The sequence below is a fragment of the Passer montanus genome, unplaced genomic scaffold (genome assembly GCF_014805655.1).
Source record: "Passer montanus isolate IOZ18808 unplaced genomic scaffold, ASM1480565v1 scaffold2, whole genome shotgun sequence".
NCBI lineage: Eukaryota > Metazoa > Chordata > Aves > Passeriformes > Passeridae > Passer > Passer montanus.
The window spans coordinates 3517455-3533723 of NW_024366591.1; the positions used below are offsets into that span (position 1 = coordinate 3517455).

Sequence of the window (16269 nt, forward strand, 5' to 3'; positions counted from 1 at the left end):
CAGACTACAGTGCCACCAGGTGCTGAGTTACACAGCTGGACACGCCTCTTCTGAATCTTAGAATATATATATATATTTTTTTAATTGGGGCTTGTAATACAAACTGGTTTTCATACAACTGTCTGAAACTTGGATGCTTTCCTGGGCTGGACCTCCCCTTTCTAACATTTTCAATGTATAACAATGTGATTCAGTATAATGATCAAAAACATTGAAAAAAGGCAAGATTATCTGAAAATCAGGAGCATCTTTTCTACATAAAGTTTTATGAACTAATTTTGGAGCAAGAACAAAAGTTCTATTTGAATATGAAAAGTTAGATTATACTAAGTGCCAGGGAATGGAGGCAGGGAGAATTCTCTTGCTGCTCTCTGCAGTTCCACATTTACATGTGGATAGAAAGATCCTCTCTTGGGTCGATGATGTTTCACAAGCAGGGAGCAGTCCTGCAAGAACTGAGTGGCTGTAGTTCTCACAAATAGCAGTGGGCTGGTTCCTTAGAACTGTCTCAGTTGTACAGCCAAACCTTTATCCATTCACCAGTGTTGCATTTGCCTGAACAATGATGCAGAGCTTTATCTGAAATATTTCTAACAGTGCAGATACATGGGAATGAATGCTTGAAAAAAATCAAGTTTTTCCTCTTTATTTTCTCTCTTGGTCAGGTTGGAGGCTATGTTGTGCCATTCTTAGAAGGATGCTGCAAAACATGTAAGTGATTATTGACAATTCCTGCCTCACAAGTCTCTGATCTGTTACCTTATGAATAAAGTGGATTATTTCCCATATAAAAGCTTGATTCACATTGGAAAGTCTGTGCTTTCCCCAGGTTTACTCATGTAAATAACACAGAAAATAGTGTTAATTTAGAGTTAAATCGAAAGAAAACACCTTAATATGAAAACATTTACTCCACTGATAGTGATTGCAGCTGGTCAGTTCACTGAAATTCCTACCTCAACTATTTTGTAGTTCTTGTGTAAAACTCCTCAAAGTTTTAGGTACTGCATTAAGTAAAATAAAAGGTACTGTATTTGAGAAGGCACCTTAAAACAGTGCTTCATCTACATTAATATCTTCATATTTTGTAGAAGTGAAGATTGATTTATGTGGTTTGTGAGTTAATTTTGTAACTAATGAATATAGTAATTAATAGACAGTTAAGAAACCTTCAAGGCAGTATCTTTTAAAAGATTCTACAATTTTAAAATTCCCCTTTTCTTGATTATTTGTGAGAGTTAATAAAGATGGTCTGACAGAAAAAAAAAAACAAAATAAAAATTCTCTAGAGAATAAGTTTGAAAGATATTATGTCTTAATACAAATCAAGAAAATAGAAATAATTTTCTTTCTTAACACATTGGTACATAGCTGAAACATTTTGGTTGATCTCATGAAGGCCTTAGGCTGAAGTTGGATACTATTAGAAGAAACTTAAAAGGAAATTTTTACACTGGGCAGTATAATAATATTTAAAATTGCAAAAAATCTGACTCAATTTGCATAAGTGGCTGGAAGAGTGACCTGAAAGTGTGGAAGAGATCTGGAGAAAAGTGCAGGTATTTCCTGCTGGGAGGGATGGAGCTTGCACAGCTGTGATACCTGACATGGTACCATGTGCACAGTCACTGCAGTGGGTTATGTGCTGCCAGCTGGGAGGTACCTTTTGGTGTTACTGGCTTGGGTTACATTTTGTAGTAAAAATATTATTGAAACTGTGCAAAACTTATCATGTTGGTTTTTTTTTTTTTTCTCTGCTCCCACCATAAGGGAATGATGATATCCAAGATTTTTCCTGATTTTTCCCTGTGGTGGACCTGTGTTTCAAGCACTTGTCCTACCTACTTCTCTGGCAAATTCTCCATAGGCACAGTGAGATCAGTTTTTGATTATCAGACATTGCCCTTCAATGCCCTAGCAGCCAAATAAACCAGCTTCTGAACAAATTAGCAAGACAGTTAAACATGCATTGAGCTACTTTTCAACAGGGCAGAACATCTTGCTGTTATGCTTGGAGAAAGATTATAACTATGCTCCTTAATTGTTAAAGACAAAAGTAAGTTAACCTGGGGCATGCCTCACAAGGTACAGTTAAACCCTTGAAGAACCCAGTGACTTCTGAGATGCATTTGCAAGTACATTCCTAGAGTTTTGATTTCACACCTGTTTGTGCACAACACAGAACCCCTGTGAATCATGTAGTTCATTCTGACTCCAAGCAAGCTGCCATGAGAGCAGTCAGCCAGTTGTAATTGTAGGAGATGTTTTATGAGAAGGATTATCAGTGTTTTGTTTTCTTTTGAAATGCTTTGCCATTAGAAACAATTGTGATTTTCACTTTCAGTTTTAATTGTTCTTCAAAATGAAGAGCCAGGAGCTCCATCAAAACCTAGAGAGGAAGTTACACAATTTCTCTGTTGTAGCCCCAAAGGACATACTGAACTCAGGATACCAGAGTGGCTTGGTTATACCAAGGTAGACCAGATCCTTCCTGGTTTGCACATGGGGTTGACAATGCGAGTTATGTCTGGATGTGGTACTCAGCTGCTGGTACTTGCCTGCCTGAGCAGAGAAGTGGGACCAGGTGACCTCCAGAGGTCTCTCATGGCTCCAGCCATTCTGTGATCCTGTAATATACAAACATCTTATACTTGAATTCTGTTTTCCAAAATCTAGTAACTCCCAAATGTTTTCATACTACCAGAAATCCTCTGTAACACGTGCTCTGTTCAATGTGCAATATTCCCACCAGGTTCTTCAGTGTCAGTGCTCCTCCCATTCCCTGTTAGCCCAGTCACTCCTACAGCCTATGCTGGCTGTCACACAGGTACCTTTTCCTGAAATAAGTAGGACCAACCCAAACAGCATCATTGTTGATTTCCAACAATGTACTCCCTGATAGGAGCGCCAGACCTCTCGTTACCCAATTATTGCCAAAGCTGCAGTGTAGCACAACTGCTCATGGTTGTTCGGAGTGGCTCCCATTCTGGTTTGTTTTTCACTTTGCACTGTGTGGGCGGTGCATTGTTGTCAGCCAACAATGTACTGTTGGTAGTAAGCACTTGCATAGTCTTTAGCTTGCTGCATGTGTAAAATTGCTGTGTTTAAAAGGGTAAACTAATTCCATCATGTTTACAGTGCACTAGAACATAGAGACTAATTGCTTTGCTTGTTAAAGCTTGTTATGTCAGCCACATTTTTGCAGATGATGTGTCATACACTTTTGTTTCCAGTGCCATGTACCGTAGAAGCAAGTAATTGTTTTCCCATCCATAGTTAGGACAATGTGCTGGAAACAGCAAGCCTGTGCTTAGTCCATGAAAATTGGAGATTATCTTTGTTCTTTTTCATAAAGCATGTTAATTCTTTGAATTGCAACATGCTTGTTTTGGCATTTATTTCATGAAAACAACCCTCCAAATTTCTGTAAGAGAAATTATGTTGACTGTAATTTTGTACACCGCTGAGTGATACATCCTGCATTAAACTACACCAGCACTACTAAATCAAAATCTGTATTTCTCTTTCATATTGTTGTCACTTTAAGTGACCACAGTGTTATGAGTCAACCCAAAAACCAAGCAAGGATTTTCAACCATACAGTTGGTGCGAAAGAATCTCATTATATTATTACATATATAAAAAGCTTCCATGTTTTCTAAGGTTCTTCATGTAAACGTTGTAAAGCTCATTAAAAAAGCATTGGATATGAGAATACATGCATGGAAATACATTATACATTTATTTTGTATGAGATACGATGTACTTTCACCATAGCCTGGATGAAGTCATAGTCACAGCTGCACTGAATTCTCCACCCTACACGCCATGTATAATGTAAAAGAAGAAAGAACCATGAAAAGAACTGTGAAAAACGCAAAATAACGGTGAGTTGGGTTTTTTAAAAACAATTTATTTTTTTGTTTCTCAATATACTTTTTCCCTAAGCAAACATAATTCAGTCAAGCAGTAGCGAGACATTTGTCTGTAGGTTTGTATTTGTTTCCAAGAAGAGTTATTGCTCTCCTTTCTCTCATGTTGTAGGAAACTTTGCTATGTCTAGAAAGGGTACCAGGCTTACATCATTAAAAAAAAAAAAAAGGCAAGAAAAGCCCCAAACAAAAAACCTCAAAAATCTCCAAACAGACAACATTTAAAATTTGTTTTTCTAAGTGATATTACTAGTTTGACATTGATTAGAGTAAGGAACTGGACATTGTGCATCAAGATGTAATTAAATTGTGTCACAATTCGATACTGGGTATTGTTCAAAGCAATGAATCCTTTATTGCCCTTGCTTTTCTGGAGCTAATAGTATTTCCCTTTTGTCAACATCTCTGGATTTCTTAGCTCAAAGAAAATGCAGTTTTGTAAGGGGAGAGTCATTGGGGGCTGCATCATGGTGTCTAAAATCTGGTGTGAAACAGTGCAAACTCCTCTAATGGACTGGGCTGTTCATTCTCTTACAGATCTGCAATGTGAGGGGGTTTGTCAGCACAGAGAATCATCCTCAGAAGATCCTGCTCTTCCTGTTCTCTTGCAACTGAACTTTACACTGAAAATCTTTATTTTACTTCCCATGTTTAGCATTCCCTTGTTTAATTTAACTCCTCATTTAATTTCATGATTTCTTGTGATCTCTTTTATTTGATCCATGTGCCTTGTACGAAAAAAATTGTGGAAATAATGTTAATGAAAATAAAAGTTTAATTTTTTTCACTGGTGTTCTTTGATTTAATAAAAACATACAGAAATGTAAAGCCCCCCTGAAGCCCTGTTCTTCATCAGGTTCTGTTATGTATTTTGTTACATATTTATTTTAAATTTTGTTTACACCACTGGAACGTGAGTGCTGCTATTAAAGTTTGTGGTATTTATTTAATAGAAAATACACTTTAATTTATTAACAAATTTACCTTTTGATAATGATACCATTTTGGTATCATTAACAAGTTAGAATAATTAACAAGTCTTCCCACAGAGAGTTTGATGAATTTTACAAAAATTTTTGAAAACAGTAGGCTTACTCATAAAAGGCTTCTGAGTGAAGAATAAACATTTTATAGTTGTTACTAAAGATAAAAAGAGGTACTTTAATGAATGAAATAATCTTTAAAGTGATTCAATGTGTAGCTAATGTTACTTCACCAGAGTTTTGTATGTGCAGTGATGTACTGGGTATTTTCTTCTTTGTGTCTCTCGAACCCATGAAATGGTCAGGAGGGTTCTTATCTCTGAGATGATAGAAATTTCAGCTGATATTTTTAAATCTATGCCCATTTTGCAGGTAAGGAAGATGGTAAATTCTGTAAGAAGGTGACTGTTAGGATGACCATCCGCAAGAACGACTGCAGGAGTAACACACCAGTAAGTAGATGGCCACAGTGGCTTCTCTCAGTAGAGGAGAAAAATTTTGAGCTATTAAAAAGAAGAAAGAAAGGGAACTCAGGTTCCACAAGACCACTGTCTCTGTCTCTGTCGCAGAGGCAGAGGTTTCTGTGTTTCACAGAGCTGTTCTCAGCAGTCATCTTCTCAATAATAAAAAAGGAGGCTGTTAATTTTTTTTGTGTGCATTTAGATGTATGCCAATTTAGTCTTATTTCACCCCATACTGCAGTTATTCTATTCAAATTAACTATTAAAACTGAACTTTGCCCTGATATTCTACAGCTAAAACAACTGCAGATGTGTGTAATTTTTCATCTGCCCAGGGACGGTGTTTAAATGCCAGCTTCACGAAGAAAGGAATCCTGGGTCCTGAAAGCTTTTTTTAGGCAGCAGCATGAGCACACTGTGAAATGTGAAGGAAGAATGAGGCACTATCTGTGTGTCTATCAAAGGATTTAGTGTTGGAGGACACCAACCATGTCCTGCTGAGCAGTGAGGCTGAGAGCGGCAGCAAGAGTGCAGACAAATGTCTCGTGTGAGATGTGTAAGAGCGCCTGGAAAAGCTGTAATAAAAGAGAGTAGGGAAACAGCTGTAGCCTCTAAAATGACTCCAAGAGTACATTTAGTAGAGTAAGCTGTTTGAGCAGCCAGGAAATTTATTCTCAGTGTTTCACTGAAAAGAAACACAAATCCTGACTATTAAGTTTGAAAAAAAAATTTATCAAATTCTTAATCCTATTTGTTTTACAGTCTATATTACCCATTTGGTATCGTTAGGAGTAATTCCCCTTGGCTTTCTAAAGTATTGGTTCTTTTATTCCTCCTTGCTGATACCCAGTATAGCAACATTGCATATATACCCAGTATAGATACATTTCAGTGTATCACTGAAATTAATACCATAGGGAGTTGTGGAAAGAACATTTGGTGCCGTGTTCAAGCCAAGGTTGTTATGAACACTTTAAAATTCAAAACTGAAATTGCTTCTTTGTTAAAATAGTGCAAATCTGTTACTGAAATTGGCAGAAAAGTCATCATTAGCATCAGTAATATTGATATTGAGACCCGTCTGGGCAGTGCACTTCAGAGGTTATTTCCAGACGTAGTGGGATTTCATAAGGGGGTAGAGGAAATACATCCACATTTCTCACTGCTTTGCTATTGAATTTGTGCTTGATGTCTTCATAATCCCTTGAGAGCCCCTAACTGTCCTCCCTGCTCCCATTTGTTAATGTGTGTTGCCAGGTGAACATCGTTTCGTGTGACGGGAAGTGCCCCTCTGCCAGCATTTACAACTACAACATCAACACCTACGCCAGGTTCTGCAAGTGCTGCAGGGAGCTGGGGCTGCAGAGGAGGACTGTGCAGTTGTACTGCACCAGCAACTCAACCTGGGTCAGCTACTCCATCCAAGAGCCCACAGATTGCTCTTGCCAATGGTCTTAAAAAAAGAGAAAGAAAGCAGCAAGCCCAGCTGCTCACAGCATAATTTTGTAGTAGTTTATCTATTAAAAATATAATTGAATTTCACCAGTATACGGCAAAAGACCACGAGTACATTTGGACTCTCTTAAATTTCTGAAAAGTGGCTTTGCATCATTTGTATTGTGATTTGTCTTCATTTTCACTCACAGGGATTGTTTTAAGGGTTCTTGTGATACGTGCCAACATAAAAGGTGATTTACATTAGTGACATCTAAAGAGAAAGAGCACCATCTGTTTTGTTCTGGAAGGCTGATCCACTCTTTGTCAAGCCCCCATTCCAGTTTTACATCATTGCCCGATTTACCTGGCAGCAGGTCACTGTTTTGAAAGCATTGTAATTGTGCAAGTATGTTTAGTGTCTGTTAAGAAAAATTCTTTGGACAACATGAGAACAATTTTCAGTTTAAATCATATTCCTGTTGCTAAGTAGAGCATGTATAAGAAATGTAGGATTCAATGCAGGATTTATTTTTTTTTAGTCAGGGAAACATTATTCATACTGATAACTGTATGTAACATTCCCTGTGAATCATTTCAGTTTTTCTAGTGTATTCTATACTGTAGTGAAAAGCATTATGGCAGGCATGTGTTTATGGAACAATCTGCTGTCTTTAGGCTATCTAGATTAGCCTTTAGTCACTTTATCTTTCTGCTAAACAATATGGCATAAACTGAAAATACACAGATTTAAAAAATGAAAACCATTTTATATTCCTTTTTATAGATATAACTTAAATGAAAACTTTCATCTTATGAAATGAACCATACATTGTCTCTTTAGGAGAATGAACATTGTTTAACGCTAATTTTAAAGATGTGAAAGTTCATTAGGAAAAAGAAAATGAGGATTATATGTATCTGCCTCAAAGAAAAACAAAACTGAAAATCTTTGTCACCTGTATAGTAGATGCAGCTTCTTATGGTAAGTGCTTGAAATTCAAAATGTACAATTGTAAGGTTTGAAATTTCAAAAGCAATTTTTTTAAGAACTTGAAAAATTAAATTTTTTGTAATGATCTGATTTTTTTCTTCTCTAAGCTGATGTTATTATTCTGCTCTTCTTTAACAAATGCCACTGAGATTAAGCAAAAATTCAGTAGCTTGTGTTTTGTAGATTAAAATGGTAGATAGCATACAGTGATACACTTGAGGTCTATAATAGTAAATAGATCTCAGCACCCCTCTTTGGAAGCTCCTTGTCTGCAGTAAATCCAAAGAAAAATGCATTGTTAAAATCAATCATGTGAACATTTTTGATATTAATTTTGTATACTGTACATTTCATTCTTACAATATCTAATAAACAACAGGAAGTCTTATTTTGTTACAATTAATTTTGCTATCATTGCTAGAGCAGCTTACTGATGAAATGTGATGAAATACATTATACTTACTAATATTTTTCTTAAGTGGTGCACATGGGTAATTTTAGGCTTTACTGATATTACAAGTAGTACATCATGGAGGAAAACCTGCGCATGGATTTTAAAAAATCTACATATTTTTCTGATTTCATCACAGTTCACTTTCAGCCTCAGAAATGCAAAATTCATCTGTGCCATTTTGTTCAAAACAAAAATTGGAAAGCACTTCTTCATCAAACTGTAGCAACACTACTCTGACACTGTCAGACTGTTTGTCCTGGAAAAACAGGAGGAAAAGAATGTGAATTTCTGCACATTCTCTTTCCATAATTTTTTCTAATTTTTTTCTTCAGTTTGCACTGTGTGGACTGTATTTTGAATAATTGTTGTGTAGTGGTGATCATCCTTCAGTACCTAGGGCCAAATGTGTCTTTAAGCTCTACCTGCTGTTTGTGCAGTCCCTGCTCACTTTGCAGATGATGTTCCTTTTTCAAAGCTGTCTTCTAAATAACAGTAAGGGACAGAATTTGGGAGAAGTCCATCGTTTGGAAATCCAGGGGGGAAAAATGCTGTTTATAAGGGATTGAGCTGAGTTAAATTCTTGACACCCGGTGCTTAAAATTTATGCTTTGGCATTTTCCAAGGAGAAGTTCAACCTTCCTTAGTTTACCAGCTGGCAGATGCCATCCTAGGGGGCTGGAATTAAGAGACATTTCTTTTGCTCTCAGCTGAAATGATAGTTGTGTGAAGTGCCAAACACCAGCATGAGGGACAGAACTAGAGGAGGAGTTAGACCAGCCCAGCATTTTTCCCTCTGCTATAGTGTGGTTCCCTCCTCTTTCCATCAGCTCAAGGCAGTAACTCTGAGAAGCATTTGAGATCCAAACTTTCAGCTCTTGGTTGAAAAGTTAGTGCAGGCAGAGAGCAGAAAGCTGACAGTAACACGTGTGTCTGGTATCCATAACCAAACCCTGCTGCTGCTACTTCAGCAGTAAAATAATAAACATTGTGCTAAGACGCTGCTTCTGCTTTTGCAGACTTTAGGCTTATGCTGGGAGAAACAAGGGGAAAGATTCAAACTGCCTCTGGTGTAGCTTGGAAAGCTACTTTAATCCTGCCTCCGTGTTAAATTCCTTCACATGTCCTCAGCCTGCCTGTGTTTGTTCAAAGCTACCCAGGCCCTTACCTTGATTTACCTTACACTGCATCTGCACAAAGCAGCACAGCTGGAGAAAGATGTGCCTTATTTGTACTTCCACATTTTTGGAAGCCAAAGAGACCTCCATGTGGGTTTCATCTGGTCCTTCCATGCTGGAGGTACTTGGGCTGTAACTATGACTGAGTCCTCAACCAATTTAATTTTCTTTTTATTAAATCCTCTGCTTGAAACTGACCTGCTTGAAACTGAGGCTTCTTAACATTTCTTTGAAAGTCTCAGAACTTTATCCCACCCCAAAAACCCTGGTCTCCTCACATGTGTTTGCACACATGGAGTTTCTTCACAAAACAGATTCCTAATGTTGGGAGGGAAACATCACAGGCTTTTGTTTCATTAAATCTAGGAATTAAAACCTAGATTCTTTCCTAATGCTAGTTGGTTTTCCATCTTTGAATAAAATGTTTCGTATTTGAGTATGGAAACATTGGTTGGTTATACAGTGCTGATTGCCCATTTTCATCTCATTTAAAAAAAACATTTTTTGCATTACCTCGAGCAAGCTTACCCAGCCTTGATTCACAGGAAAGGATGAGATTTCGCAGCTGTACTCTTGAATATTATGGATGTTGGCCCTTGAGAAAGACCTTTAAGAAGAAATACAATGATATCAATTGTGTTTTCTAAATGCTCACTCTCTGGGGTTATTAGTACATGATCTGGACTCAGGATAATGGCCTCTTGAGTAATGCTTCCTCTAATTAGTGATAGGGCTGCCTGGTGGTTTGGTAAATTAATCTGAGATATTGGCATTTACTGGGCTGCAGTTTAATGTGAACTATTAGTCACAAGTTAAATAACTTACACCCCCTCAGACAGCTCTCAAGTATGCAGCCCATGAAGTCAGACCAAAATCATTCAAAAAATTTTTGTCCTCACTCTTGTCTCTGCCCACACCACCATCTCTCTCCCCTGTACAAGTGGCTAGCTATGAATAATTAAAACGAGGTAACAGCTGCTATGCAGATGGTGGTTTTTTGGAAAAATCCCCTCTCAGTGTGATGAAGACATCTAACCTCTTTAGAAATAGTACCTGACAGACTGCCATCCCCTCAGATCTGCTTTCTCCATGGACTTCTGACCAAGGCTTTGATCATGTCGCCTCCCATCAGCTGTTTCTAACACAGATATGTGAATTAACTCAGGTGTCCAGACTTCATCCATCCCCAAAGAGAGCTGCATCCAGACAGTGACTCAACCCATCCTAAAATAAGTGTCCAAGATTAATATGGTGATTTATGTGCCATCTTTCCTTTTCACTGTGGAGAGAACCCAGATGGAAAAATATGGTTAGGTAATTTGCTTTTGGACTATTAAAATTAGTTGGAATTAAACTTACCTTTAATGGTTAAGGATATCTCAACAGATATCTCAAAAGATATCTCAAGATATCTCAAAAATCATCTACTCTGATAGTGATTATGGCATATCTTATCTGACAACCTCATATGAGGTGATTAATGGTAATATTTGATTTGCATGAAGTTGAGTGTCCTCTGTCTTGTTTGGTATTTCCTGTATGTTTCCAAGAATTCTTACTTTGTATAACAGCTATAAAACTATCCCTATATTTCTAGAGCTGAAGACAGACACCATCATCAGCCAAACCTTTCAAAATGGAAAAGCACAGCTGAATTTGCAAAGTTGTCATGTGTTTATTTCCATGACAATGTCTTCTATTAGCTGGAAAAGATGCATAAGGTGAGTGAATTTCAACATTTTTTTTGTTTTGTAGACTTCTCATTGCACAGGTACTGGCTTGAGATCTGCAGGTGATTTGTGATCTTGCTTTCCAAGCTTTTGGCTTCCAAGATATTAAGGTAATGTGATTCTTCAGAAAATAGTGAAACTTCTCTAGGAAATATAAACAAATGCTTATTGTATCTACTTAAGACAACTTTGAATGAAAAAAAAAACCAAAAAAAAACAACAACCCAAAAAAACCCACCATGTTTGGTTAAAATCCCAAAATGTTGCAAATGATTTTCTGGCAGCTTCCTTATTTTCAAGTATTTAGTTGAAATACCAACATTTTAGATTCTGACTCTCATCCTTTTCATTTCTGCTCTGGAAAACTAGTAGAAAGGAGATTAGGGATTATGTTTTTAATGAAAACATTTAAGAGTTTTTCTCTTCAGATTGGACTGGCAAGCCCAATTATCATTGTTGCACAGGGGAAAGGGGGAGTCAGTACCTAAGGGAGCCTCTTGGGATTTTCAGATTAGAGGTGGGAAAAAAGTCCCTCCCTTGACAATGAAGGAAAACTGACTTGTTCTGTGGTTACTGATGGCAATGGGCTTGAGTGCAGCTCTTGTGCAGGATTACCGGATGTAATAGAAATTTCTCTCCTAATCTTATTCATGTGTCATAAAGCTAAAGGAGATGTGTGAGGCCTCCAGGTAGCTCTAATAATGAAAGTCTTGTCACTACCTGTAATTGACATGAAATGAAAGTTAATATAAGCTAGTGCCCTATAAATGCTGTATTTAAGCTGATCTCTGGAAGGAAATTGACAGCATTTGCACATTTTTTTGTTGGCTCCAAGACTGGAACACAGGGTGAAGGGAAGGTATCATTTTTAGGCTTTAGATTTGGCCATATTGTAGCACTTCCAAATCTTCTGTCAACACTGGCGTGATGTTGCATTCATTAAAAAATGCATGACCTTTTAAAATATCCATCTGTTATATAAATAAAAATAATGCAGCCCTATATTTTTAAGGTATCCTAATCCTGCATGGCCATGGTCTAATTATCAAATGATTTCATGCTACCCTGGTGGCAGGCAACATCCAGACCACTGAACACTTGCTATGGATCTCTCATTAAATCCCTCTTGCACAGTTTCATTCATAAATTTACCATGGCTTTTAAAACAAAATAGTTTGATGCTTATACAGCAATATCAAGTAAGAGCAGTGTGTTTCCAGAATGCAGCAACATTTTTCAGATGCTGCACTTCATGCATGACTGAGTAATGGGTGACAAACTCTGTTATTGCTGCCTTTTACCTTGAGTGGAAGCCTTGCTGCTGGTGGTTGTGCCCAAAGTTGAGATGCCCTGGGTGTCACCTTTGTGGAGCTTGGATATTCTGCTCTCTGCACCAAGCTTCATTTTGACAATAGGTGTCCCAAGCTGGGTATCAACATTCCTGACCCACACCCTGCTCCTTTCTGGCTGCCTTGGAGCTAACACAGAGGTGCTGGGCTGCTCGTGGCTCTTGCCTTCTCTGGTGTTGCTCCAGCACTATCCTGTGCCTGCTCCCAAGTGCTTTAGAGCTTTGGAAACATGTCACATTAACCTTGCAGAGCCAAAAGCAAACAAAATTGTGGCTTTGTTGGTTATGTTGTTAATTTAACTTTGGAAAGGGTTGTAAATTACTTGGTGGAAGTGGGTACTGGAAATGTTTGCTTATTTCCACATGGCAAATTTTAATTTTTGAATTCAGTGCAAATGGCTTATTCCCAAGTGACCATACGATTAACTCCATTAACAGTGGAATTATTAGAAACAGAATTAAAGTATTTGTGCAGATTTACCTTAGACTGCAATTTACCCTAAATGATTTCATGCCATCTGTGCCAACTTAGTGCCATCTGCTCTTTTACAAGGCAACTTTTGCAGCTTAACAAGAAATCTTCCTTCTGTCTTGTGGCTTCGAGTACTCTGGTAGTATCACTTCCCCCATGTTTGCACCACCCCTCATTGTGTACTTTTTAAAGCAGTATGAACCCCATAGCTCTATTTCCCTTGATCTCTCAAAGCACTGCTGGGCTGGAAATAAAGAGAATTGTTTCTGCCTCTGTGTGAGGGCTGGTAGAGAGCCAGGTAGCTGGTCACGAATGGTGGGATGACAAAGAAGAGCCTGTGACCCACGGATAGATCAAAGCACCCTCAGCAAATTTGCAGATGGCATCAAGCTGAGTGGGGTGGTTGGCACACGTGAAGGACAGGAGACCACCCAGAGGGACCTGGAGAAGTTGGTCCATGGGAAGCACATGAGGTTTAACAGGACCAAGTGCTGGGGCTGCAGCTGGGTCAGGACAGCCCCTGGTACCAGCACAGGCTGGGGATGAGCAGATCCAGAGCAGCCCTGCCCAGAAGGACTTGGGGTGCTGAGGGTGAGAGGCTGGACATGCCCCAGCCATGGCACTCCCAGCCCAGAGAGCCAAACATGCCCTGGGCTGCACCAGAGCCCCGTGGGCAGCAGGGCAGGGAGGGGATTCTGCCCCTCTGCTCTGCTCAGGGCCCACCTGCAGCTGCATCAGCTCTGGGGCCCAGCACAGGAAGGACAGGGACCTGCTGGGTGAGTCCAGAGGAGGCCACCAAGATGATCAGAGGGGTGGAGCACCTCTTTTACAAGGAAAGGCAGAGAGAATTTGGTTTGTTCAGCCTGGAAAAGAGAGAGATCTGAAGTGACCTAGTTGTGATCTTTCAGTACCTAAAGGGAGCCTACAAAACAGATGGAGATGGACAAGAGAATATAGTGACAGGATAAAGGGGAATGGCTTCAAACTCAAAGAGAGTAGGTTGAGATTATATATTAGGACAAAACTTCTTTACTGTGAGGCTGGTGAGGCACTGGCACAGGTTGCCCAGAGAAGCTGTGGATGCCCCATCCCTGGCAGTGTTCAAGTACATGCTGGATGGGGCTCTGAGCAGCCTGGTCCAGTGGAAGGTATCCCATGGCAGGGAAGTTGGAATGAGATGATCCCTTCAAACCCAAACCATTCTGTGATTCTGTGATTCACTGAAGCACCAGTGTCCAGGTAGCTGGGGGCTGTCTGGGAAGGGGAGCATAGGGAAAGATACCTTGTGATTATGAATTTGGATTCATTTCCTGTCCTTGCTGCATTTTATTCTCTTACCTGATGAAAGGTTTACCACTTCCAGTACTTTCCTAGTTCAAATCTCCTTGTATAACTCTAAATATTTTATCTGCCTTTTATGTTTGCCCCAAACTGCTTCAAATAAGAATGAGAAAGTACCACAGGAGTGATTTCCATCAATGTGCTACCAGCATCCCTGTCTTCATGCTAAAGTATAACAAATTATTTTTCCTCTTCTCAGGCATATCTTATTCTGATTTAAGTATTTGTAATAAGCTGGAAATTTCAGTGACTTGTGTGCTTACTCACCAAAGTATGTGACTTGCTCAGTGCTTACAGGGCTTGTTTTTGTTACCAGGTCATTTGAAGTTCAAAGCAGTTGAAGATCTTTGCAGCAGTCTTTGGGATACTGCTGTTCTCTGCAGGAAAACCCAGAGTAATTGAGAAATGTTTTTTTGAAGGTGGAATCTTCAGTAGCACACACTGCAAGCTTAAGGAGGACAATGTCCATTACAGAAAATTTCGGTCCAAGTGATTTGCTTTCAAAATAAGAATTTTTTACAAGAGAGGCTTCTGGCTAAATGATGTGGGGGGTGGGCTTCTGTCACCAGCTCTAGCAAATAGTAATGCATGGAGGGTTAATGGGTGTGCAGCTGGGATTTGTGTTACTTGCCCTTCCATAAATTAAGCACCTATGGCTAAGTTAGCCTGGTACTTCCAATGAAAAGGTAACTGAAAAGGCTCCTGAAAACAGGGAAACTGAAAATAAATTTCAATTTGATATCCTGGTTGTACTTGAAGTGTATCTACACTGTGTGTATTCCATGTGCATATATATTATATACATATATATAATGTATATATATGCATCCAATGGTATATGTGATACTGGTGGCCAACAGACAGCACATAGTGTTCACAAATGTTTTCTCTTTATACCTCCTCAATATTCCATTTAAGCACCATTCATTTTATATATGTCTGTTTCTGCAAGTAGGTAAAATCAGATATTGATGTTTAATATGTGTAGTAATAGGTTATTTATTCAAAGCCCTGAATAAGTAGGTTACTAATTGGATTTTCAGTTCACTGACCTTGTCACAGCTCTGCTGAGTTCAAGATGTTAAGAATATTTTCCAAATGGCCAAATCTCATATTTAAAATTCTAATGTATTTTACATAACATAAGAAGTTTTTAGTACCAGAAAAATTCCATTTTCCTCAGTCCAGTTTCAGGTTCCTAACCTGATTTTCTGGGCTTAATCCTCTTCCTGTTGAAATCAATAAGTACATTGTAATATAATGATTCACGTTCAAGGTTCAACCATAGAAAATTAAGGCTACATGCTGATTTTACTGCCATTGTAGAAAGATGATATCTTAAAATGTGTAAAAGTACAATAAACACTTTAACTCTTTCAGCCCTATTTTTTTTCCTCTTCAGACAGTCTAAACACTTGAAAAAGGATCTTTGTTTTAGACCTAGTGATGGCAAGGAGATAAAAGCTGAGAGATGCTATTTTGATCGGAATTTCTTTTGTGGTTTCAGATGCTTTGTAGTGGGACAGTCCCTTCTTTCCTTGACTAAAGCATGTTAAGCAAGGCTGAAAGTAGAGCACACTTTATTGTTTTAACAGAAAACAGTAGAATGAACACTATGGAATTGCTGAGCTTTGATTTGTTTAACACTTCGAGAGATGAGGAGAAGCAGCCCCAGGCAGTCTGTCATGCTGAAATGTACTGGATGTGCTGGGAATGTTTGGGTGCCCTGCTGTCACTGAACAGCCCAGTGGCATCTCATGCCCTCTGCACAGAGCTCCCCTGGTTAAGAGGGTCCTGTCAGGGGCTGGTGAATCCAAAGGTGAATATTTCAAAATGGGCTCTGAGATGTGCTTCAGCTCTCCTCAAATGGCTCCTCTGGAAGTTGTAAGTGGCACCTTTTCTGCTTTGCTGCATGGGATAACCACAGGGATATCAGGAAGGTGAA

General features: G+C 38.8%; 1 protein-coding gene across 1 annotated transcript in view; it reads left to right on the plus strand.

The window, feature by feature from the left end:
• Positions 1–8192, plus strand: part of OTOG (otogelin) — a 94342-nt gene extending 86150 nt beyond the window's left edge. The window contains exons 54-56 of the mRNA XM_039707665.1: positions 666–711; positions 5288–5367; positions 6634–8192. Coding sequence (XP_039563599.1) covers positions 666–711; positions 5288–5367; positions 6634–6834 — 327 coding nt within the window. The 3' untranslated portion in view covers positions 6835–8192. The remainder of the gene's footprint in view (positions 1–665; positions 712–5287; positions 5368–6633) is intronic.
• Positions 8193–16269: the final 8077 nt, after the last annotated feature.